This window comes from Podarcis muralis, chromosome 6 (genome assembly GCF_964188315.1).
Source record: "Podarcis muralis chromosome 6, rPodMur119.hap1.1, whole genome shotgun sequence".
Classification (NCBI taxonomy): domain Eukaryota; kingdom Metazoa; phylum Chordata; class Lepidosauria; order Squamata; family Lacertidae; genus Podarcis; species Podarcis muralis.
Genome location: NC_135660.1, coordinates 81,008,126 through 81,031,150, shown reverse-complemented (window position 1 = coordinate 81,031,150; position 23,025 = coordinate 81,008,126). Strand labels below are relative to the sequence as shown.

General features: G+C 43.0%; 1 protein-coding gene and 1 long non-coding RNA gene across 2 annotated transcripts in view; one reads left to right on the top strand and one right to left on the bottom strand.

Annotated features, from left to right (window-relative positions):
- Window positions 1-8,923, top strand: part of PPIF (peptidylprolyl isomerase F) — a 16,237-nt gene extending 7,314 nt beyond the window's left edge. The window contains 3 exon segments of the mRNA XM_028729179.2: window positions 3,260-3,356; window positions 4,322-4,397; window positions 6,733-8,923. Of these exon segments, the coding sequence (XP_028585012.2) occupies window positions 3,260-3,356; window positions 4,322-4,397; window positions 6,733-6,868 (309 nt within the window). The 3' untranslated portion in view covers window positions 6,869-8,923.
- On the bottom strand, window positions 1,126-23,025 carry LOC144328059 (uncharacterized). Its single transcript, XR_013393299.1, has 3 exons — window positions 22,790-23,025; window positions 15,149-15,697; window positions 1,126-1,261 (listed from the first exon to the last, which is right to left on the bottom strand). It is a non-coding gene; the product is annotated as an uncharacterized LOC144328059 (long non-coding RNA).

Genomic DNA, 23,025 nt, shown 5'->3' with positions numbered 1-23,025 from the left:
TTACAGAAGGCAAACTGACAGCTTCTGCAAGTGAACTCTTTCAGCCAGCTGTGGAGAGTTGTCTGTCTTAGGAGTTCAGCTCGGTAAGAAGGGATCCACTTTGCATGTTCATGGATAACCTGGTTGCTAAATCATTCACAGACTACCTGAATCAGGGTCAGGATTTAATATGTAGCAGGGCACGTTCTTTATGGCAATCTGCTGAAAGTCAGTCCCAGCAGACATGCAAATCAAAATAAAAGGGAGGTGGAAAATGGGCTGAGAGTTGCTTTGTCAACCACTGGCTAAACTAGGACTTGAAGGAAAATCACTGCTCAAAGTGCTGTCCTCCACCCACCAGGCACAATCAAAGAGAGAGATGGAGCATCAGTAACAGGCATGACACCTTCATTTCCCAAGGAATGAAATGAATTACTTCCTTTTGTTTTCTGTCATGTCCTTTCTCCAAGGACCTCTGGGTGGGTGCAGCAAATAGCAGTGAATTTCACTAGGGCAAAGAGGGGACTTTAAAAGCTGCAATTTACAGTGAAGTCCGGAAGCTGTGATTGGTGTAGTTAAAATTAAGTTAAATGAAGAGATAGGCAGATCCCAATATTTCCCTTTCCTGTGTTTACCTCCATGATTTCTATACTCACGATTTCTATATTCCACAAGCAGTTTAAGCAATGTTTGGGGATAGGGTGCTGTTTGTTAACTACATCTCTGGTGCAGTGTTTTCTGCCAATATGTGGCATTTCAAATGCAGGAAACGGGTATATCAGAGTATTATTTCAACACCGCATCTGAAAAGACTTACACATCTAGAAAGTTGGTACTGTGGATGTTTAGAAAATCATTGTTTAATATGAATAAATAACAGGTGTTGCCCAGTTTGCTTTGGGGGAGCCTTATGAAAACAATCCTATGTAGTCTGTTTTACCTCTGCTAAAACAAATGGCTGTCTCACTAAAGGGGCCATTTGTTAGGAAAAGGGCTGACTGTTTGTGTGGAATTGTAATGAGCTTTGGTAGGAGGAAAACCAGCAAGTATATCTTTTGTTCTTGATCTCTGACATCATAATCTTCATTAGTGTTTGCATTAATAGAATAAATATTTGAAAGAGAAATATCACAGGTGTCTTTTAACTACACCAAACCTGGAAAGAGTATACATTTTTGTTGTATAATTGCAGTTAAATTGGCTGAGTCAGCAAACTGTTTACCTTGAAGCATGTGTGAGGTGGCAGTTCCTTCTAATTTGGATGTAGATGTGTCCCAAATTTCTGTAAATAAGGCACAAAGGATTTTAGTTACACCCAGAATGGTGGAAAACCTGTGAACGTCCAAATCTTCTTGGACCTTCCATCAGCCTCAGTCAGCATGGCCAATGGTTAGGGATGATAGGGGTTGCGGTTCAACAACAGAAGGAGGCACCAGTTTCCCCACTATGTATCCTAAATTTAAAGAAAGGAGACAAAGGTAAATCTGAGTATCTTCTTTGCTGTGCCCTAGAGAATTGTGGTTTTTCCTATTGCACATAGTGGGTGCATTTCAACTATGTATGTAGCCAAATGGCTTTGAATGCATTTGAGATGAAAGCCCTTAAAATAATTACATCTTGAGTAACTGGGCTTCAGATTCTTGGAAACCAAACAATTTGCAAAGAAGCAAGACTGTGTTCCTGTTCTACTCAAGCCTTAAACCTTTCTCCCCTTCTTCTTCTTCTTCTTTTGGAATAATGTTGCCTTCTTCCACAGCTGCGTACTTTTTCTTCCTCATCTAAGGCAGCATAGGACTGACAGTGGTGCCTGGTTAGGGTTAGGGACAAATATCTAAGCTGTTTAATGATGGGCTGCAACCAAAGTGTTTATTTTCCTTGTTTGCAGGACGTGATGTCGAAGGGAAAGAGTAGTTCTTGCATGCAAATAGTCTTCCTTCATAGTGTTGAAATAAGGAATATTTGTCAGTAGGTGCTTGTGTCACAGTATCTATGACAAGCTTCTTCCTAACTCCTGCCTCTTATCTCCCTCCCACAGATTCTTAAGAGTAATATTTTGAGTTTATGATGTAAAGTTCTCCAAGCAGGCACCTGATCTTAAGCCTCTCTTAAGATTGTGGCATTCATCTTCTAAACTCGTAGTATGAATGCCTGTCATTTCATAACTAAAATGTGAAGTCACCGTGACGTAGCTAATTGGCAAAATTAGAGGTACTGAACCTTGACAATTTAAATGCTCCTAAATTATAGGGTGTGCTTTCACACTTGTTCAGGTATAACCAAGGTATTGATGTAATTATGTCTCAGTTCCTTCCAAGTATAACCCAGTGTTAATCATCTTAGGAACCTTTTTTCCTCTAAATGAAAGTGTACTAGTTTTTCACTGGGGCATGATGGCAGCGACCCTGTGACAACAAACCAAGCTTGCGATTTTTCAGTAGCAGTTTTTGATCTTTCCTGGGGTGCAAAGTTGTTGCTGCGTGATGCTCCAAAGTCCTTGTAGGTGCATTAATCTAGGCCAGCATTTCCCAACCTGTTGCTTTTCGGGTGATGTTAGAGTACAGTTCCCATCACCCCCCAACCAGCTTGGCCAGTGGTCAGGAATGATGACAGCTAGGGCTGTGTGATGTTGGATTTTCAACATCACAGTGTATTGCGAGCCAGACGTCACGGTGTGGCAATAAACTGTGATGATGAAAAAAAGCTGCATTGGCCCCAGCTGGCAAGGTGCTGGGTGAAACTGCCACAGCTGAGCTCCATGAGCTCCTGCCCCCTGGGAAGGGCAGGCTTCGCACTTCCCAACTGAGCAGCCGCGATCCTGCTCCTCTCATGCAAGCAGGAGCAGGGTTCTGGGCTCTTTTAGCTGGGGGGGAGCACTTTAACAGAGCCCCCATCCCACCGCTGCCTCTTCCTGTTGGAGCAGGTGGGAGGCAAAGGGTAGAGGTTTGCTTAGTGCAGGCAGAGGCAAACTCGGCCCTCCAGATGTTTTGGGACTACAATTCCCATCATGCCTTTCTAACAGGCATGTTAGAACATCTGGAGGGCCGAGTTTGCCTATGCCTGGCTTAGTGGGTCCAAGGCTGAAGTGAGATTTGAAGTGTGAATTCACCTCATTTGTAGGTCATTCTCCTAACCACCCTGTGGAGCTAGCAACTCTGATGTTTAAAACCACTTTAAATACAGTATTTTGTATTGTATGTACTATCTGACCATAAGTTAGTCAGCTAGAACAGGCATATGTTGTTATGTGTATGTACTTTGACAAAACTTGTATCCCTTCCAGGGTGGCGACTTTACAAATCACAACGGAACAGGTGGCAAATCAATATACGGTAGTCGGTTTCCTGATGAAAACTTCACCCTTAAACATATCGGACCTGGTAAGCAAAGTTCCCCTTCTCATATTTCTGGTTTTTTGCATGTTCCGTTTGCAGAAAGGGATGATGGAGGTAGGGCAGGCCCATGCTTGAATTTCCAAGCCTATGTTGAAGTTGTTGATTGTATGATAAGCTCATGAGCCAGAAGACCAGCTTCTGAGAATGACTAGGGCACTTCTGGGCCTCACGCCAATGTCTGGAGCAGATTATGGAAATCTGATAAAGATTTATTTGCATTGGTATTGTTAAGTCTCAAGTTCTAGGACAGAGCTTTTAAACAAGCATAATTAAAACACCATATTATAGCCAGGTAGTGGTAATTTGAAACTGTTGTCACTTATTAGTTGTGTTGAAATTGACAGCCACGATTTCCTGAAAGCTCAAAACTGCATGAGTTTGTTTCTCTTGTTCAATAGCAAAAGAAAGAGATGGCACAGGGCAATATTCATATGCTCCTTTCATTCTCAGAATTACCCCATCAAAAAGTAGTAGTTAAGTTGCAGTTCTGTCTGATAGGCTATTCTGTCTTGGATATGCTATTCATCCTTTTAACATCTACATTGTTTAATTAGAGTAGGCTATGTGTGTGGTGTTGCCATTTGCCAAGCTGAGCTTAGGATTTGTTTGTCAAAAAGCAATAGAGTCAGCCGGTTTATAGACAAGTGGGAAGAAGTAACCTTGGATTCCTGGCAAAGGGGATAGAATTAATTGGTCCCTCTTGCGGAAATTCTCTCATAAACCAGAGCCAGCGTCTGATTCCTTCAGTACAATATCAGATCTTTTTAATGCATGCTTACAATGGCATGTTTTGTGAACTCTCAGTGGAATAGCATTCTCTTGTTTTTTCAAATGCAGGACCTAAAACAAAGAGGAGGCTTCATGCAGAAACTCCTTGAATGGCCTGTTAGGTTTTTTTGTTCTGTGTTCTTGTACAGTGAAGTTACAGTGCTGTCTTGATGTTGTTGCAGGTGTTCTCTCAATGGCCAACGCTGGACCCAACACCAACGGATCTCAGTTCTTCATTTGCACAGCTAAAACTGATTGGTAAGCATTCTGCAAACACACATGTGGAAGGGCTTGTTTTTGTAACTAGGCTTTCTCAAAGCTTGGCAAATCACACATGTTTGTGTTCCTTGCTAAGGAGCATGATGGAAGCAAATGGAATTGTATAGGATGTGAAAATGCCCTTTAGGAGCTTTATAAGCAGTTAAGCTTATTAGAGGGAAGTGAGAGGCAGATGAGGATCATCAACCTGGGAAGGTAGCCTGTCTAGGAGAAGGAAAACTCTGATCCTAAACCTCCTCTGCCTTGTGGGATATCTTTGGGAGAAGAAAAGGCTAAGTAGCAAATCCTACATAAATCCAGAGTGGAGTCCCTAAGACAGTTGAATGGCGCCTTGTACGCTTCCTTCTGGCAACTTCTGCAGCCAAGCTGATGCCAAATGTATTGCTCTGCTTTCCTTTGAACCACATCGGTGAGGCCAAGAGGGGGTTCTTGTTGTCTGGGCAGCCCAGGACCTCCCGACACACTGCCCAGGCTTGTGCCCCAGGAAAGGACACTGCTATTGCAGTGGTTTGACTTCACTCCCAGCAACACACTCAATTTCTCGATACAGACTGATGCCAACAACAACAAAAGCTGTTGCACTGGCTCCGGCTAATTTCCATTTAGAAGTGAGCTATGCTCCTCCTCAAGTGCTTCCTGTAAGCTCTGGTTTTAAATTAGAATACCTTAAACAGTAGAACTCTTCTGTTAATTGTGAATAATGGTCCCATTCAGAATGAGGGTGATGCCATGTTATGCAAAAGCAGATGAGGGAAAAAGCCTTAAAAAGCCAGTATAAAGGCTACAAAGGAGACGTGTGGGTTAGAAAACATTCACCCAACCCCTAGAAAACTCCATTTCTGCCTATAAACGTTTTGGTGCACCTGTAATAGGAATAGCAAATATGTACTTATATACATCTTGTATACATACAATATACCATATTGAGAAGAGTCAGATAAGTACAAGCCTCAACACTGTTATTTAATTCTGCCAACGAGTAGATAGCATTGCTGTCTCCCATACGTAACTTTCCTACATGCTTAATGCATATTTGGAGGAAAACAGGCAGAGCACTGCATCATGTTTTCCTGCCTGCTAGTCAAACACTTAATGAGCACAAAGTCACTCCCATCATCACATGTGGTGAATCAACGCAATATGCAAGTCAGAGAGTGCTAGAGGGCTAGAGTGACTTTGACTAACACATCCCATAATGAGTATATAAGAATGAAAATGCCTTGAGTTGCTTGCTGGCATTTGGTACCTTTAGCACATGTCAGGTTCTGAGCCTTAACTGTTTGGTTGATTAGGCTAAACACTATATTTGGGATTTGACAGGAGACCTCTGGTATTTTACCTGCTCTCCTAAGGGCCAGGTCAAATAACTTTGCACTGAATATGCAGACTTTAAATCATGTCTCACACTATCTATCAGCCTGTGTCAGTGCAAAAAACGTTTGTGTAGAAGCCCAGTGCCCTCTTCTCACGGTCCAGTTCTCACAGGACATTCTAGAGTTAAATCTACCTTGTCCAAGGTTCTGTGATGCTCCAGCCTATCCACTGGCACTTTAAATGTAGTTTTGAAATAGTACATCTCTCCAAAGAAATGTATTCAGGGGGGAAAGCATGTCGTCTTTCCTACCCCACCCAATTTTAAGCCTTTGACTGAGTGTGTCTGGGTATCTTTTAGTCTGAGAAAAGTCTTGCACCACCACCCCAGAAAGAAGTGGAGTAGAGATTCGCAAAGATTGTTGGATCGGAAGCTGAGATAGAACCCATTTGGACTGCACTGAACTCAGAACTATTGAACCATCTGAGTGCTGTACCAGTAGGGTTGAACTGCAGGTTGTCCACACATCCATCTGCTCAGAAATGCCATCTTTAGGCACAAGAGCCCTCACAGAAGCATAGCGGTGGCCATATCTGTCAATTTTTATGCCACATCAAAACAGTGTCAAAAACACTTCAAGCTTATGGTTTGTAATTCTAGCTTGCTTAGATCAGGGTTTCCCAAACTTGGGTCCCCAGCTGTTTTTGGACAATTCCCATCATCCCTGATCATTGGTCCTGCTAGCTAGGGATGATGGGAGTTGTAGTCCAAAAACAGCTGGAGATTAGATGTTAACAGCAGTGGCTTCTCAATGCCAAGCTGATTGCTAAGCTTCCTCCTGGTTTGGTGTTTTTTTTTTTTTTAAGTGTTTCTGGCATGGAATAAAACCTTTTCAGTAAGAAGAAAATTATCCCGTGTTTCACGTCAGCTCATTCTAGATTCCTTCCCATTCATACTGCTATTTTCTTTTGCCGTTGCACATTATTCCTGTTTGTATTGCAGGCTGGATGGGAAGCATGTTGTGTTTGGCCACGTGAAGGAAGGGATGGAGATTGTGAAAAAAATCGAAAGCCTTGGCTCCAAAAGCGGGAAGCCTTCAAAGAAGATTGTCATCACTGACTGTGGAGAGCTGAAATAAGTCAAGATGTGGGAGCCTCTGGCAAATCGTTGATGCAAAAAAAGGAATCTGCGTGAATTATTACTTGCACATTTCTCATCTGGATAAGACTTTTTACCGATAAGGATACTAACTCCTTCCTGAGCCATGATCAAGGACAATAGAAGTATATGAAGAATTTCAGTTTGGAAAATTCGTTTGATCTCACATGACCATATTCTGTTTTGTTTTTAAATTGTACTACTTTTTATTTAAGTGTTACACTGAAGGTTCTCTTCAGTGCTTTATAATGGAAAATACAAGAACAATGGCTGCTAGCAAAGATCTGCTAAAAATCCTCTGAAGTAGCTCATAATCCGAGCTGGGAATCTTATAAGATTCTTAGTTAGAGTGGGGAGTAACTAAGTTTCTTACAATTTAAAGATTATCCTGTGGTCTGGTTGAACTTGAACTCTCCTATTTCAAATGAATGTATTAATGTATGATCTCCAGCATCTGTGGAACAGCCGTCAGAATATGGGTAGCTAAATGATTAACTGATGTGACTTAGGAGTTCAGCTATTTGATCAAGGTAACTTAATGAACAGTACTCTCTCCCCTCCCCCTACTGAAAAAGGTGCTAAAGATCCATTTTATGCAAGGGTACACCAGTACTTGAAGTACATGGAATCAGTGGATTTCCTACTTATAAATTTCTTCCAGTCTTGGACCATCTAGAACTTTTAACAAAGGGCAGAATTAACTAATAACTTTGACTGCTTAGAATGTAATGCTTGTGACATGCTACTGTTAGGATTTGAATCTGGGAGCATGTTACCAGATCAGCCAGACGTTCTGAAAGGAACTAGCCATACCTACCTACATGACATGCAACTGTGAACTTTTTAAATGGAGCATGGGAAGGCCTTTCTTATAATGATTTATTACTGTTATTTAGCCCTTCTCTACTGTGATGGATCCACTGTGATAGCATCTCACTGTGTTCCAAATACAGTAGGTCTGATTTATGTAAGAGCTGGTATTAAATACGATTTTTCTGTGCTTTGACTTAAAACCAGAGTAAGTAGCTGAGAGAGGCTATGCAGATTGATAGAATCACGCAAGGAGGGAAAAGTTGAAGCAGTGGATTATTTTCCCCACTTAACTTGCTTCAGTCTCCACTTGAGTTACAGGATTGGAAGGTTCAGCTGAAGCAAGCTGAATTTAGGAAGAAATACTGAAACGATAAGGAGGCCCTTTGGCCCATATTCTGGATATATCTACACTAACACCATTTTAAATCATAAGTCTCCCTTACTGCACCATCAAATAATTCTTGATGTTGGATGAGTGTTTCTCATCCCCATCACAGATCCTACAAATTCCTATGGTACCCTGTGGGAAGGGGGGGGGGGATGTTAAACAAATTTCTGTGGTGTAGGTATATCCTAAATCACAGGAAAAGTGACCCACATAATTGGTAGCATTGTCGCTTTCTCTCAGGTGTGTTCAAAATTCACTGCAGGCCAGCAGTGATGAACTTTTGATCACAGGTACAGAGCAAGGAAGGATGGCTGAAACATCCTGAGATTCCCTGTGCTTGCACATGACTCTGAAATGGCCACAGAAGCTGATAAGTGTGTTCTTGGAGCTGGCTCCTGCTTGTGGATAGCACATGGCTTCTGTTGAGGGGGAAATGAAACAGGGAACCTCGCTTGGCTCTTTTTAACCAGACCTACCTTTTTAATTTTTAAGTACATTATAGTGAATGGCTATTGGGAGCTGAATCTGAGCATTTGGTAAAGTAAATATATAGAATGTGAATGCCCTTCTATGATGTGAGTGTTTTTCCCATAGCAGGTAGTATCTCTGCAGGTTGAAAATACTATTTGCGCTAGGCTCGTGCATGCAGTGAAAGGTTAATTTAAAAACAAATAGGATACCTCCGGTCAATTGTTCTTGCATTCTTTGAAGTATATTTGAAATGCTAGCAATCTAAACTCGTTTGGCTTAGGTTGAGTATCAATAACTGGTATTTTTGTTACATGTTCGTTTTTGTATGTGTAAGGTCATTAAATACCTTTTTGTAAAAAGTGATGGTCAGTTTCTTTTCTAAGTACAAAGGCAAAAATAGCTTGAGAAGAGGTACAAGAGCAGCTGCTTCTACTAGGTTTATTTCCATTGTCCTGCTTTCCAAATACTGGCCACATATGTGTCAGCAGCACAAAGCCCTCATAAGTCCATTTTTGTAGTTGTTGTTGACATCCAAAATCAGGATTGCTGAACCTGTGTTGTTGGACTATAGCAGGCATCCCCAATCTGTGGCCTTCCAGATGTTTTGGCCTACAACTCCCATGATCCCTAGCTAATAGGACCCGTGGTCAGGGATGATGAGAATTGTAGTCCAAAACATCTGGAGGGCTGAAGGTTGGGAATGCCTGGACTATAGCTTCCATCATCCTGGACCATTAGTCGTGTTGACTGGAGCTGGTGGGAGTTGGTCCAACAAACTGTTAGAGCAGCCTGCCTTAACCTGTGGGTCCCCAGATGTTGAACTACAACTCCCATCACCCCTAGCTAGCAAGGCCAGAGCTCAGGGATGATGGGAGTTGTAGTCCAACAACATCTGGGGACGCACAGGTTGAGAACCGCTGTGTTAGAGGATCACAGGCTAGCCACCCCTATGGCTGTTTCTTCCCTTCGCTTGTTGGAAGATTGCCTGAGTTTCTGTGACGTGCTGCTGTTTCAGAGCCATATGATATAAAAGCACTTATTTGCTTTAGGTGGTGCTGCATTAGCTAGACACACCACCCCTTTGGGAATGTAAATGTCTTTTGATGATCCAAACCTCAAATCTGATTAAACCTGTAATGCTGCCTTCCTGGGTTGGGTGACTGACTATGGGCTCTTAGTCACCCATTCATTTCTATGACAGATTTTATCACCTCTCTCCTGGTTCCTGCTTAAACAAGTCAGCTGTGAGACGTTGCTCTCAGAGGAAATGGTCTGGGTTGGTTTAGCAAAGTGCTAATTGATGAAGGCATGCTCTGTAGCAGAAGGTTCTTCTCTACCCCCCCCCCCCCAAAAAAAAGTAGGTGATTGTTCATATAAAAAAGTCAAGACTGATGCTTGTCAGAGTTGTGAATATTTTGGAGTTGGGCTTTGAAGAGCCTAGGCCATTACTACAGTTGTGCCAGGCCAAGCAACTGAGAGCCTGACCACAGGAGTGGATCCATTCCTGACTCATGAAGGTGACCTACATTACTTCGACTATGTAGCATTATGTTTCTAAAGCCCCATCTTTAGAAATGGACAAGTTAACTAGCTTGGATAAAAGTAAGGATTTGGTATGTTGGAATTTTGTGCCATTTTATGGAATATTAGAATTATTTTAATGTCGGGTTATAGGATGGGAGTTTGTCCTTGCATAATTAAAAAAAATGCTGCCCTTCTCCATTATTTCAGAGACTTTGTTGTTTAGTTCACCCTTACAAATAAGCTAGAGGTTTTGATACAGTGGAGAGGCTAAAGGAGTAGCCAAAGTTTCACCCTGTATTCCTATACAGATTGCAGGTTTTTGTTTAGTCGTTTAGTCGTGTCCGACTCTTCGTGACCCCATGGACCAGAGCACGCCAGGCACTCCTGTCTTCCACTGCCTCCCGCAGTTTGGTCAAACTCATGCTGGTAGCTTGGAGAACACCGTCCAACCATCTCGTCCTATGTCGTCCCCTTCTCCTTGTGCCCTCAATCTTTCCCAACATCAGGGTCTTTTCCAGGGAGTCTTCTCTTCTCATGAGGTGGCCAGAGTATTGGAGCCTCCACTTCAGGATCTGTCCTTCCAGTGAGCACTCGGGGCTGATTTCCTTAAGAATGGATAGGTTTGATCTTCTTGCAGTCCATGGGACTCTCAAGAGTCTCCTCCAGCACCATAATTCGAAAGATTGCAGGTTAGCCTGTCAAAAATGGTATTGATGGTAGCCATCATTAAATATGAAGTCAGGGCAATGGATTATGGCTATTGGTGTGAACTGAGTGGCTCTTTGGAGAGCCAGCGTGGTGTAGTGGTTAAGAGCAGTAGTCTCGTAATCTGGGGAACCGGGTTCACGTCTCCGCTCCTCCACATGCAGCTGCTGGGTGACCTTGGGCCAGTCACACTTCTTTGAAGTCTCTCAGCCCCACTCACCTCAGAGTGTTTGTTGTGGGGGGGGGGGAGGGAAAGGAGAATGTTAGCCGCTTTGAGACTCTTAAAGGGAGTGAAAGGCGGGATATCAAATCCAAACTTTTCTTCTTCTTCTACTGATGGATGGAAAGGAAGCACAATAGCCTCTCTCATTTCACATCACTGCCCCCCACCAAGTTTGCTACTCCTGCTCAGAAAGAGCCCAGAGCTACAGATTCTGCTGCTGGGTGAACAGACCAAAACACCAGCTGCTACCAGGCCCTTGTTGCCAGGTAGCACACTGCCAAGAGGGTGTTTTCATCTCCATAGACACCCTGGAACCTTCCATAGACCTGCAATTAGGACAGAAGAAACGGCTCCTTATTTGTCAATGGGGGGCAGGGCGGAACCTAACCCGTTGGGTCCTTTGCATGGTTATTCAAAAGTCCCATGGAGTTCAGTCCCTCAGCATGCATGGGGTTGCAGACTCAGTCAGAGGGAATCAAAACAGGGTGTGCCAAAGTGTTTAGAATTATGTGCATTTCGAACAATGATTTCAAGGAGTGATCAACCTATATGATGTTCAGCATCCTCAGCCTGAATTCCTATTAAAGCCTTTAACCTGCAGGTGTTGGACCACAGCTGCCAACATCCGTTATCCCTGGCCATTCTGGCGGTGGCTGATGGGAATAGGGGTCCAACATCTGGAGGCACCAGGTTAACCATCTCTGCTGTACTGAAGTAGGCAGAAAGATACTGCCCATCCTAGGCTATTTACATGTTGGCAGCTTAAAAGGCTGCCAGGTTGTTTTCTCCTGCACTGTTGCAACTCACATTTGCATGTTGCTGTCCACACCAGAGCAAGGGTGGGGATAGCTTCACCTGATGTACATTGCCTGTTTGGCTTCCCCACCAGACTTCTCCTGTTCATTAAGTTATTGTCTGCACATGTGCAATGACTTTCCAACGTGCACACCTCAGCTTAATTGCAAAGGGAATGTGGCTTATGTTTTCAGATTGGATGGAAAAGGACGCATTTTTCCTTGAACATGCACAACAGCAGTATCAAGAAATTACCGGATAGATAAGGGTTGTGGCTAATGTCATGTGCAGACTGCTTCAAACTCTCTGTTAGTGCGCCAGAGCAATTGGTAATGTGTACACAGCCCAAGCCTCCTTATATCAGCAGGTGGCACCAAAGGATCAGCCACTGTCAAACAGCTGCTGGAACATGGCTTGCCCATTCAGAGCATAGCAATTTGCAAAGAAACATGCACAACTGGAACAGAGTAGTAGGTAATCCTTTTGGAATTTTGTCCTCCTGAAGTGATTTCCCTCCGCAAATGAATCACTTATCTGCTTGATTCTGCTCTTATGCTTATACCCTAAGTATTTGGTTGAAGCATTGTACTACAAGACAGAATGATTGACTTACATAACTCTGGAGCCAATCTTGAATTCTCGTAACATGAGGCAGTGCCAGCAACTGAGTCACAAATGGATTGGTTGGGTGTTAATGTGGGTGTAATTGGGAATACAGCTGTCAGTAACCTAATCCCAAGGTCTTGGTAAGCAAAGTTTTACCAAGCATTCCTCTCAAGCAACATTTATCTAAATATTTTGTATGTTTATCAAACATCTCTGTTTAGTGATACAGCTGGGCCGTGCATAGAAGTCCTACTAAATTCAGTGGGCTTACAACCAGAAATAAGTATGCACATAAGATTGCCTAAGGAAAAATGCAACATTTTATAGCTCAGTCCTTAAACATGTCTACTCAGAAGTAATTCAATTGAATCAGGCTTACTTTCAGGGGACAGGCTTGCAATTTAGAATTTTTTAGTCACCACTTAAAAACACTGGTTAGAGAATTATATATAAATAAATAGGTATCTCTATGTATCAGGCTGATCTTAAAAGCCTAGAAACAGGGCCAATAAAATAGGGGCAATCCTACAAAGGCTAGCCCATTCCGCATGGGCGTAGCCAGATTTTTTGTTAGGGAAGGCAGGCCTTTTGTGGGGGGGGGCAGAACCTCAGTTTTCTATGTATTTTTATTGATTTTTATTGATTTGGGGGACAGCTGGATCAATCATTATTAATAATAACTAAATTTCTATACCACCTTTCATCCGAAGATCACAGGACAATTTATGATATACATAAATATAAAAAACTTACCATAATGACCAAAAAACCCAATAACCTTCCCCACACAAATATGAAATGTAACTGGATGTGTTTGAATGACTGCAATTCTCTAATACACAACTAGATCCATTATGATATAGAATATTCTATTAAACATTGCTAAGGTGCTTTTTGGGATGCGGGTGGTGCTGTGGGTTAAACCACAGAGCCTAGGACTTGCCGATCAGAAGGTCAGCGGTTCAAATCCCCGCGACGGGGTGAGCTCCCGTTGCTCGGTCCCTGCTCCTGCCAACCTAGCAGTTCAAAAGCATGTAAAAGTGCAAGTAGTTAAATAGGTACCACTCTGGCGGGAAGGTAAACGGCGTTTCCGTGCACTGCTCTGGTTCGCCAGAAGCGGCTTAGTCATGCTGGCCTCATGACCCGAAAGCTGTACGCCGGCTCCCTCGGCCAGTAAAGCGAGATGAGCGCCGCAACCCGAGTCGGCCACAACTGGGCCTAATGGTCAGGGGTCCCTTTACCTTTACATTTAAGGTGCTTTTTGCTTTTTAAGGAAATTATTATGGGCAGTTGTTATGAGCAGTTTTACTAATGCACTCTGCATCAAGCTCCGAAGCGTGGCAGGCAGTTATAATGTATAATAATGCAGTGCATGGCAGGCAGAGAAGAACATGAGAGTGTATAGACTTGAGCTTCAATTCTTGGTTTAGAAATTGGGAAGTTGAGCTGCCCCTGTTGGGTTTTAGAACAATGAACACATTCATCAGAAAACCTCAGCCATAAATGTGAGCTTCTCCAGGTCAGAACCACTGGCTAGTTTTGGAGCAAGAGAGTTCAGATTAGCAGTCAATTACAGAGGCCAGAATAGGAGGCTCAAGAGAGGCAACAGAGGAGAATGCTTAGGGAGACTTAGGAGAAACAGCCAAGGACAGCTGCTGCTGCTATCCACCAGCATCTGCTGCCTGGGGTGGTTGCCTCACTTTGTCAAACAGTAGGGCCAGCTCTATGTAGGTGGTAAGGTTTGTGTGGAACTTTTTTTTTTAAATGCAGGTTTCCCACCTGCAGCAGGTACAGTACAGGAACCATTTTACTACTTGATATGTGCCGATTCTCAAATGCTGCTTTGATTTCAGAGCTTATCTGCTCTTTGTTCATACAGTGCAATCACTGTGTTTCCAGTACATGTTTTTAAAACCCACGTTCACATGACGTTATCAACAAATTAATATTTATATGTACTTCGATACGAAATACTGCCATTTCTCAAACCAGCTTCGCACCAATTGGAGTCCTTAAGCCATTCCTAACTTATGACATGAACAGCTAGAGGGGAAAGAGTTGGCAAGTTACGCTTGGGGAGGGGATGACAACACTGCGTTCTAAGGCGATAATGTGAACACACCCTTAGTGTGTTGCACTTACAGAGCTCAAAAAGGCATGTATTTTGGATGCAACATACATTCACATAATCCCCAACCAAGCATTACACCCAGATTGTGCACAGATTGTGGAATAATGGCTCTTAACACACTGACCTCTGGCTACATTCTCTCCTTGGCCTCTCCCCAGATGTTTGATACATCATTATTAAAAGAATGTCACACATTCATGTTGTGCTAATTCACCATTTTATCTTGGGCTAGCCTCAAGATTCCTTTACTAGTCGAAGTGTCCCACATCAAACCTGCTCTGCAAGTCACCATTGGTTTTACGACATCTATTCGGCTTGGCAACAAACTGATCAATGCTCATTCAAGAAAGGACCCTCTAGCCCAAGGTTTCCCAAACATTGCTCTCCAGCTGTTTTTGGACTATAACTCCCATCATCCCTAGCTAGAAGGACCAGGGGTGATGGGAACTGTAGTCCAAAAACAGCTGGAAACCCTGTTCTAGCCATCCATAGCCCTTGAAATCTATTTACTATCTGATCTTCTCATCGAGGAACCCCAGATAAATTGTCAAGGAGCAGCAAAGTTCTTCAACACACAATTCCTAAACAGGATGCTGTTACCTACCTCTTAGGGTTGCTGTGAAGATGAATTGCTTAGGGTAGCAAAACCTTATCCACTGTTAATTATGTGGCAGGAATGCACACATCTGGGCTCTAGATACAAGATGGCACGTTCAGCCACGTAGAATGACCCACAGAATGGGCAACTACTTCATCTGCATGCTGTGCTTAACCCTTTTGGCTAGTAGCAGTTGATAGCCTTGTCCTCTGTCTAATTGAACTTGCATGAAATAACAACAATAATAAATCTTCTCGTTGACTTGTTAATAAGAAAAATATTTGCTTCTAGCAAAGCACAGTGTCCTCTGCCAGTGGTGAGCGCAGCAGCTTTTGCCTAGGATTTTTCTGTCTTTCCTTGCAAACAGTTCCATGCACAAGACAGCATTGTCAAGATAGGAGAAGACAACATGCACCTGTTTGGCACCAGGCGGCTCTCCCTGGGCCCTAAAGTACAGAATGTTCACATTTCAGGGCCGTTTCTGGAGAGCAGATGCAGTTTGTCAGTCAGGGATGAGACTGGAGATCTGGATCCAAAACACTGTGGTTCTTACTACTGTTAAAGAAATAGGACAGAATCAACATCAGTGCAAAAAATAAAATAAAAACGAGGTCTGTTTTCAACAATACCCATTTTTCTGTAAACCACTTTATGGGGGAAAGGGCAGCAGGAAGAAGCAAGCGCCAAAATGGCACTGGAAAAAGATACTGAAAAAGCAGTACTAAAATGCCATCAGTTAAATATATTATAATATAAATTGAATAAATGTGTTATTGAATAGTGGACACTTTCCTTAGGGGAAAAGCAACACATTTTAAATATTTGGTAAAAGGTAAAGGGACCCCTGATCATTAGGTCCAGTCGTGACCGACTCTGGGGTTGCGGCGCTCATCTCGCTTTATTGGCCGAGGGAGCCAGCATACAGCTTTCGGGTCATGTGGCCAGCATGACTAAGCCGCTTCTGGCGAACCAGAGCAGCGCACGGAAACGCCATTTACCTTCCCGCCGGAGCGGTACCTATTTATCTACTTGCACTTTGACGTGCTTTCAAACTGCTAGGTGCACAGGAGCAGGGACCAAGCAATGGGAGCTCACCCCATCGCGGGGATTCGAACCGCCGACCTTCTGATCAGCAAGTCCTAGGTTCTGTGGTTTAATCCACAGTGCCACCCGTGTCCCGATAAAGTTGGGTACACATACACAATACCATTAAAACACATTTGAAGCATGTTTTCCCACCCTACCCCAAATAATTCTGGGTACTGTAGTTTACTCCTTACAATTCCTAACAACCCTTAACAAACCAGAGTCAGGATTATTTGAGGGAGGAGATGTGCATTAACTAAAAGGGCACAAATGCCCTCTGCCTCTTTTTCCAACAGCTTAAACATGCATTGATTGTCTAATCTCTTGTGTGTTTGTTGCCCTGGGCTCCTTCAGGAGGAAGGGTGGGGTATCAAATGAATATAAAAATTAATATTTTAATATACAAACATAGATCAGGGAGCTGTCTCACTTCTGGGCATAGTTAAAAGTTTCCCATGACAGGGAGCCACATTTCACAGCACCACCACAACACTAAGCTTGGGGAAGAATACAACATTTGGGGGAAGAATAAAATGTTCCTAGGTTAATAAACAAAACAGAGCATTCAGTGCTACCAATACCACCATGCAAATTTAAAGGAAGACATCTGGACTGTAAGCCCCAAATGGACAACAGCAGGACATTTATCATGCCTAGAAAGTCTGGAAAGGCCCTCACACAACAGCTGCTAAAACTCAATCCCCTCCATTTGCCAGCAGAGAGCAGTAGATATTTCCTCAGTAGTGCCATCCTAACCAAGTAAGTCCTATTGAATTCAGGGGCACTTACTCCCAGGTATGTGGGGTTAGGATGGCAGCCTAACACACATTGTTGGTCTGCATTTATTGAAATTCTGTGGATTATGTATTGGTGTCTGCAAAGTGAGTTGCTTCCAATGGCTGTATCCCCCAACATGGTGAAGGAATGAATTTAATAACCGTAGAAAGAGGACTTTGGTATTTGAGGCTTCTAGTGAATATTCCTGTTTCGTATGAGGCTGTGGTTTTATTTGGTCATAGGTAAACACCCAAGCAGGACTAGCACCAAAGGCTGGAAAGACTGGAAAGGTCCTGATCCAGAGCCCCTAATGAAGTGCCAATGCCCTCATAATGTTTTTGCTCTGTGTATAAGTCTCACAGCCCCCTGTGATGACACAAAGGACTTGGTGGCAGTTTCTCTATCCATATGCTCTTCTCTTCTCTTTCTGGTTATGCCTCCACTTCCTCTCCCCCAAGTGGTTCTGGAGCCCTTAGGCTCAGTCCTTAAAGGCCAAATTGTCTACCTGGAGACAGGCAGCCCTACACCTTTTTAGTTGTCTGTCTATGGGTTCCTACAGATGACTTGTTTATTGAACATTCATTCCGATTGGTTTGCAGGGAGGTTAGACAATGTTGGCTGTTTAGTGAGCATTCATTCTGATTTGTTTGGGGAGGTTAGATGACGTTGCCACACAAGTTATCCCCACATTTTCCAGTGCATTTCCCTTATTGCAAAATGTCAATTCCCCCCACCCATCCACACCAGGAAACGGGCTTGTTTCACAAGAGCTCCAAATCAGCTTTAATTGTGCAATTGGGATGGATCCCGCTAAAAAATAGCGACAGTCTCTGGAAGGAACCTATGAGTCAACCTGCAGACATTACTTGGGCACATGTGCAATCCCAATCCTGTGTTTGTCGAGATAATAGGAATGTGTAGGTGGGGGCACTTACAGAAAAGGATCAGCAAGTGGGTGAAGGAACGAAGGAATTAGGGTGGAGGTAGTTAACCCTTTCCATGCCTGCCGATTTCCCCCTGCAGGTGCCCTGCCCTGAGCCCATTATTTTCTTAGTGATGCTCACTTCCACGGAACCAAGAAGGGCATTTGCAGGGAAGAATAAGCAGATGTGGTAAAGAGTTCAGCACCCTCATTTTGCTCATCAAATCCTTCTTTTCTAATATGCCCCCAGCCTCTTCATTAGTGTTGGGAAAGAAATATGGGGCTGGGAATTCTGTGTTTCCCACGCAATGCCTTGTTTGGCCATATGCCGATAATTATGTTTTGCTTCCAGTACCATCTCTTTCCTGCCTCCTCTTTATGTATCTAATGTGCACTCCCCTTTTTCTTGTATTTACATGCTTATTTGTTGCAAGTTTGGCATTAGTAGAGTAACTTGGGCTATTTCTTTGGAACCCTGAGGGGGTGTCTGATTGTCCGTCATGTAATTTGGGGGCTAGAAAGGACTCAAAGCTTATGGTGTGTTTTTAAACATGTATATTTTAAGAAATGAAGAACAAACTTGAAATGGCATCATCATCTTTGGTCCAGGAAGACCCAGTTCAGAGCATCTTATTCTGTCCAAGCCTTATGAAATCACAATGCTTCTGAGCTGTGGAAAATACTGTTCACGTGTGCATTTAAGCAGTTGCAGTGGAACATAGCAGAGCAAAACAAGATGTGTCCTTTAATTGGAATGATGAGCTCACTCCTGGGTGATAAACAGCAGCATTATATAACCAGTGGGGTATTTGGTGTTTTTGCAAAATTCATGGAAATTGATTTGGTCTTGTTCAAAATATGTTTATACTTTTCTTATCAGTGTATGATTTCAACACTGATTACATGTGACACGAAGGCTTTATTTTATACCCTCCCAGCCAGTTTGGAGAAAAGAATAACATGACAATTTTATTTTAAAACAATAATAATACTACAAATTTGCAAAAGGCATAGCAATTGAGGACATAGAATGCAAAATAAGCATGTGTGCTGAGGATATTTCAATAGAAGCCATGAACCAAAGAACATTCAGTTCAATCATTAAATCAGCAATTTGTTGGACCTGGGCAGCTAGTAATTTGCTTGTCTGCTCAAAGTGGGCTTATGAAGGAAGAATTGCCGTGGCAACAAATCTTCAGAAGACAGGGACCAGTAATGGGACTGTGGAGAGTACTGCAGGAAAACATTTTGTGGAGAAATACAGGACAGACATTTCTGAGGCAGGAAAATATCAGAAAGGGACCCGGTGTTAGAAAAAAGAGTTGGACAACATACCAGGAAGAGTTAAAAACAATCTCCTATCTAGACTGAGTGCTTTAAAAAACATGAATGGCTTTTGCACTGTGGCTGTACATGCACTGTAATAAATGCACCTTGCTCAATGGGCCCATCTCTTTGCCACAGTCTCACATGCTCATTTGCTTACACTCCCGTCGTGGGACCAATCTGCACCCAGGGCTGGCCATTTTACTGCCTAAAGCAAGGGACAAGCGGGTGCCCCATCCCCATTCCACATAAACAAGCTGGCTGGGCTGAGCGCTAATGACAGGATAGAACCCTCCTCTGCATTAGACTGTGATGCTGACAGCACCAAGGTTACAGCTTCAATCCCTTTAAGGGACAGCTGCATTGCAGGGGGTTGGACTATATGATCCTCAGGGTCCCTTCCAACTCTATGAGTCTATGAGATACCTATGAGATATCTGAGGCAGCAGGCCAGACTAGGTGGCCAAAGCCAAGCTGTTTGGTAACTAGAGATAGAAGGATCTGCTAATTTCAGGTCTGCCAGATTCTCACCCCCCCCCCACCTTAAATTCAGCTCTCCAAATTTCTGCAGAAATTTGTAAATGTTTAAAGAATTTTCCCCCTCATCAAAAGGATCAACATTTTAGTGAGAGAAACACATTTTGTTATGTCGTTTGACAAATGTACATATTTTTACAAGCAATTTTGCTAAATTAATGCAAGTTTATGTTATTTTCACTGAGATACTCATTTTTGTGCACACTTTTTGTAAACATTGGTTGAAAAACTGAACCACAAAATTCAGATGAGCGCGAATTTCTAAGGATGGCTGTGCTTCAGAAAGTATGAATTTGATGGATTCATGTTTTAATGTGAACTGAATAAAATTTCTCCCCGATCCCTATTGGCAACACAGTAATAGCAGGCAAGGCCTAGGAGAAACAGGCAGGAACTGCTGTCCCCTCCCCATCCCCTACATAATGTGTCACCTAAGGCAGTTGCCTCACTTTGCCTAATGGTAGGGCCAGGCCCATTTGCACCACTATCCAAAAGAATATGCAAAGGGAAGCAGGAGCATCTGCTCTTTCTCCTTGTTCTTTTCACTACTCACATGCTTGAGAGGGCGAGTAAAGAGGCAGAAACAGCAAAGGAGGAGCAGGGCCCCAGAGATCTCTCAGAGGGTCTTGGGCTGACTTCCAAGCATGTACAGTTACGATCGCATTCCAGAGCAAGACTGCTGCCTTGTTTGATGTAAGCAAAGACAGACTGAGCAAAGGGAACATGTTGCTTGTGAATTGGGGCTCTGGTTTCATTATCTTATTTCCAGTTAATATCATTAAAAATATATTCATTTATTATCCTGAAAAGCACGCTTGCCTGCCAGGGTTTGCCAGGAATGATTGACAGTACAATACACACAGAAATGTGGAGTTGGGGGCAGGAGGCAACAGGAGAAGAAGGCAAATAATTAAGATAAAAACACACAGGATAACAAATGACATCACTGAGATGGGAACAACCTGGGGCCCTGCTAAGCAAAGCATTCTTAGTCAGCAGTGGCCTGCTGCGGCAATATTATTCTAACCCAGTTGACTGCCTGATATGAAATTCAGGCTACTTTTTTAGGGGCCTACATTCTAAAAAATAACACGAACCAAGTTTACATTAACTGCAGGTTGTTAATAGCCAATGAATGGAGGGGGGGGGGAACCCCACAGCAGCAGCTGTGTTTCATCCTATGGAAACCAAGATGTGATCTTCAGAGTTTAAAAAAGCCTGTTAGAGCTAATGCTCCTGTTCCAGAGTCAGCAGCTGGTCCTGAAAATATGACCCTGTGGCCAAGATGCCTAAAACCGCTCAGAAAAGCAGGCTACTTGCAAGAGCAGTGTAACTCAGGAGTTCTGCCGTGTTCAATGGTTTTCCCAAGTAATTGTCCAAAGCTTTGCAACTTTATCCTGCAATCCTATATGCCAGGTGTTACTGACCTTTTTTGGGCCAGTAGACACATTTAGAGTTTTGAGAAAGTGTCATTTGCGGCAGTCACAACATGGCTGCCGTGGGGTGATTAGCAAAACACAAAATGGCTGCCACATCCGCAACAGCAGACAGGGCCACAAAACGGTCATACCTCCTTGCCACCCACCCCATTAAGAGTGCAGCGTCAGACAGGAATGGAGCTGGAGGATCAAACAGTCTCTCATGTATAGTCAGTTTTTGAGGAGGCATTTACTGAGACTGGGCGCACTGATATGTGCAGGCAACACACCTGGGAGTAGGCCCCACTGAACTCAAGGGAAGGACAAATTTGTCAGTTTTGGTTTCTCTCTGTTTCTTGTTCTTCCAGTCTTCTCTCCATTTTCTCATTAGTTTGTGACTTTATAAATAAGAAAAGCGCACAGCATTTTGTATGTTATTTTCACACACATTTCTCCTCCTAATGCACACGTCTTTGAATCCAGCGTTGCCTAATAATTACACCTTTGCAAGTAATTTCCCCTAATACAACACACCTTTGTATGCTATTTTCACCAATGCACATTTTTAGTGCACTTTACCCTAATATGTGTGTATTTTGTGTGCATTTTATGGTTGGCGAACTGCATCACAACATTTGGAGAAGTGCAATTGGCTCTGCTGAAAAGAAATTAAAGTACAGGTACCTTTAAGACATAATTTGGGGTAACATACATTTTTGCCACTTCACCAAAAAGGTCCTGGGGAGGCATCTAAAAGAGTTAAAACAGTATAAAACTGAACCTCTCAGTCTATCCTAATTCACAAGGTTGTCATGATGGGATTATCCCCACGCTGTGGAGAAAAAAATGGTACTTGAGAGGTGGATTTAGAGCTATATGATTATAGTGTCAATAGGCCAATAGAATCAAACCTTAATAATCCCTATCTCTGTCCCAATGTAGGACTGATCTTCCTTTTCAAAGCTATGAACATTTTGATTCCTTGTGAACAAGAAGAATCTAAATACCAGCACTTGAAAACTGAGAGTAAAGATACTCTTGTTAAGCATTTTCAACTAAGGCTCCAAGCTTTTGTTCCTTAAATTAGTTATCTATCCAGACAGCTTGTCTCCAAATGTTGGGAAGGTCATAACTGTGTTTTTAAAAATGCTCAGAGGAAGTAGCAACAAGTGCTTAATTCCACAAAAGTTTTACCTGTCTAATTGACCTTCATTTATATTTATATTTATATTTATATTTATATATTTATATTTATATTTATATTTATACAATGGTTCCTCAAAGACAGAGGTATCAGGGCTGAGGCTTATTTGGGAGCACTGCCATGAGGGCAAGCAACAGCGGGATGAGGAAAAGAGACTTTGTACATGCCCACAGGCCACAGAATCATAGAACTGTACAGCTGGGAGGGACCCCAAGGGTCATTTAGTCCAACCCCCCTTCAATGCAGGAATCTCAGCTAAAGGAATCTCAGCTAAACCATACATGACAGATGGCCACCCAACCTCTGCTTGAAAACCTCTAAGGTAGGAGAGTCCACGCCTTCTGAGGGAGGCTGTCCCGCTGTAAAACGTCTCTTACCGTCAGAAAGTTCTTCCTTAGTCAGAATCTCCTTTCTTGCAACTTGAAGCCATTTTCTTTGCTATGTACTAACTCACTGTACTCCTGTAGGAGGAGAGGAGAGTCCAGGAGTTGTTTCCAGTTGGCAGCGGGTGGGTATATGTGTGGAATGAAAAGGGGAGGGACTGAAAAATGGGATGGAGCGGCACAAGAAAGAGCCCTTGGGAGAGGAGTCGCGTGAAGTCACTGTGAAGGAG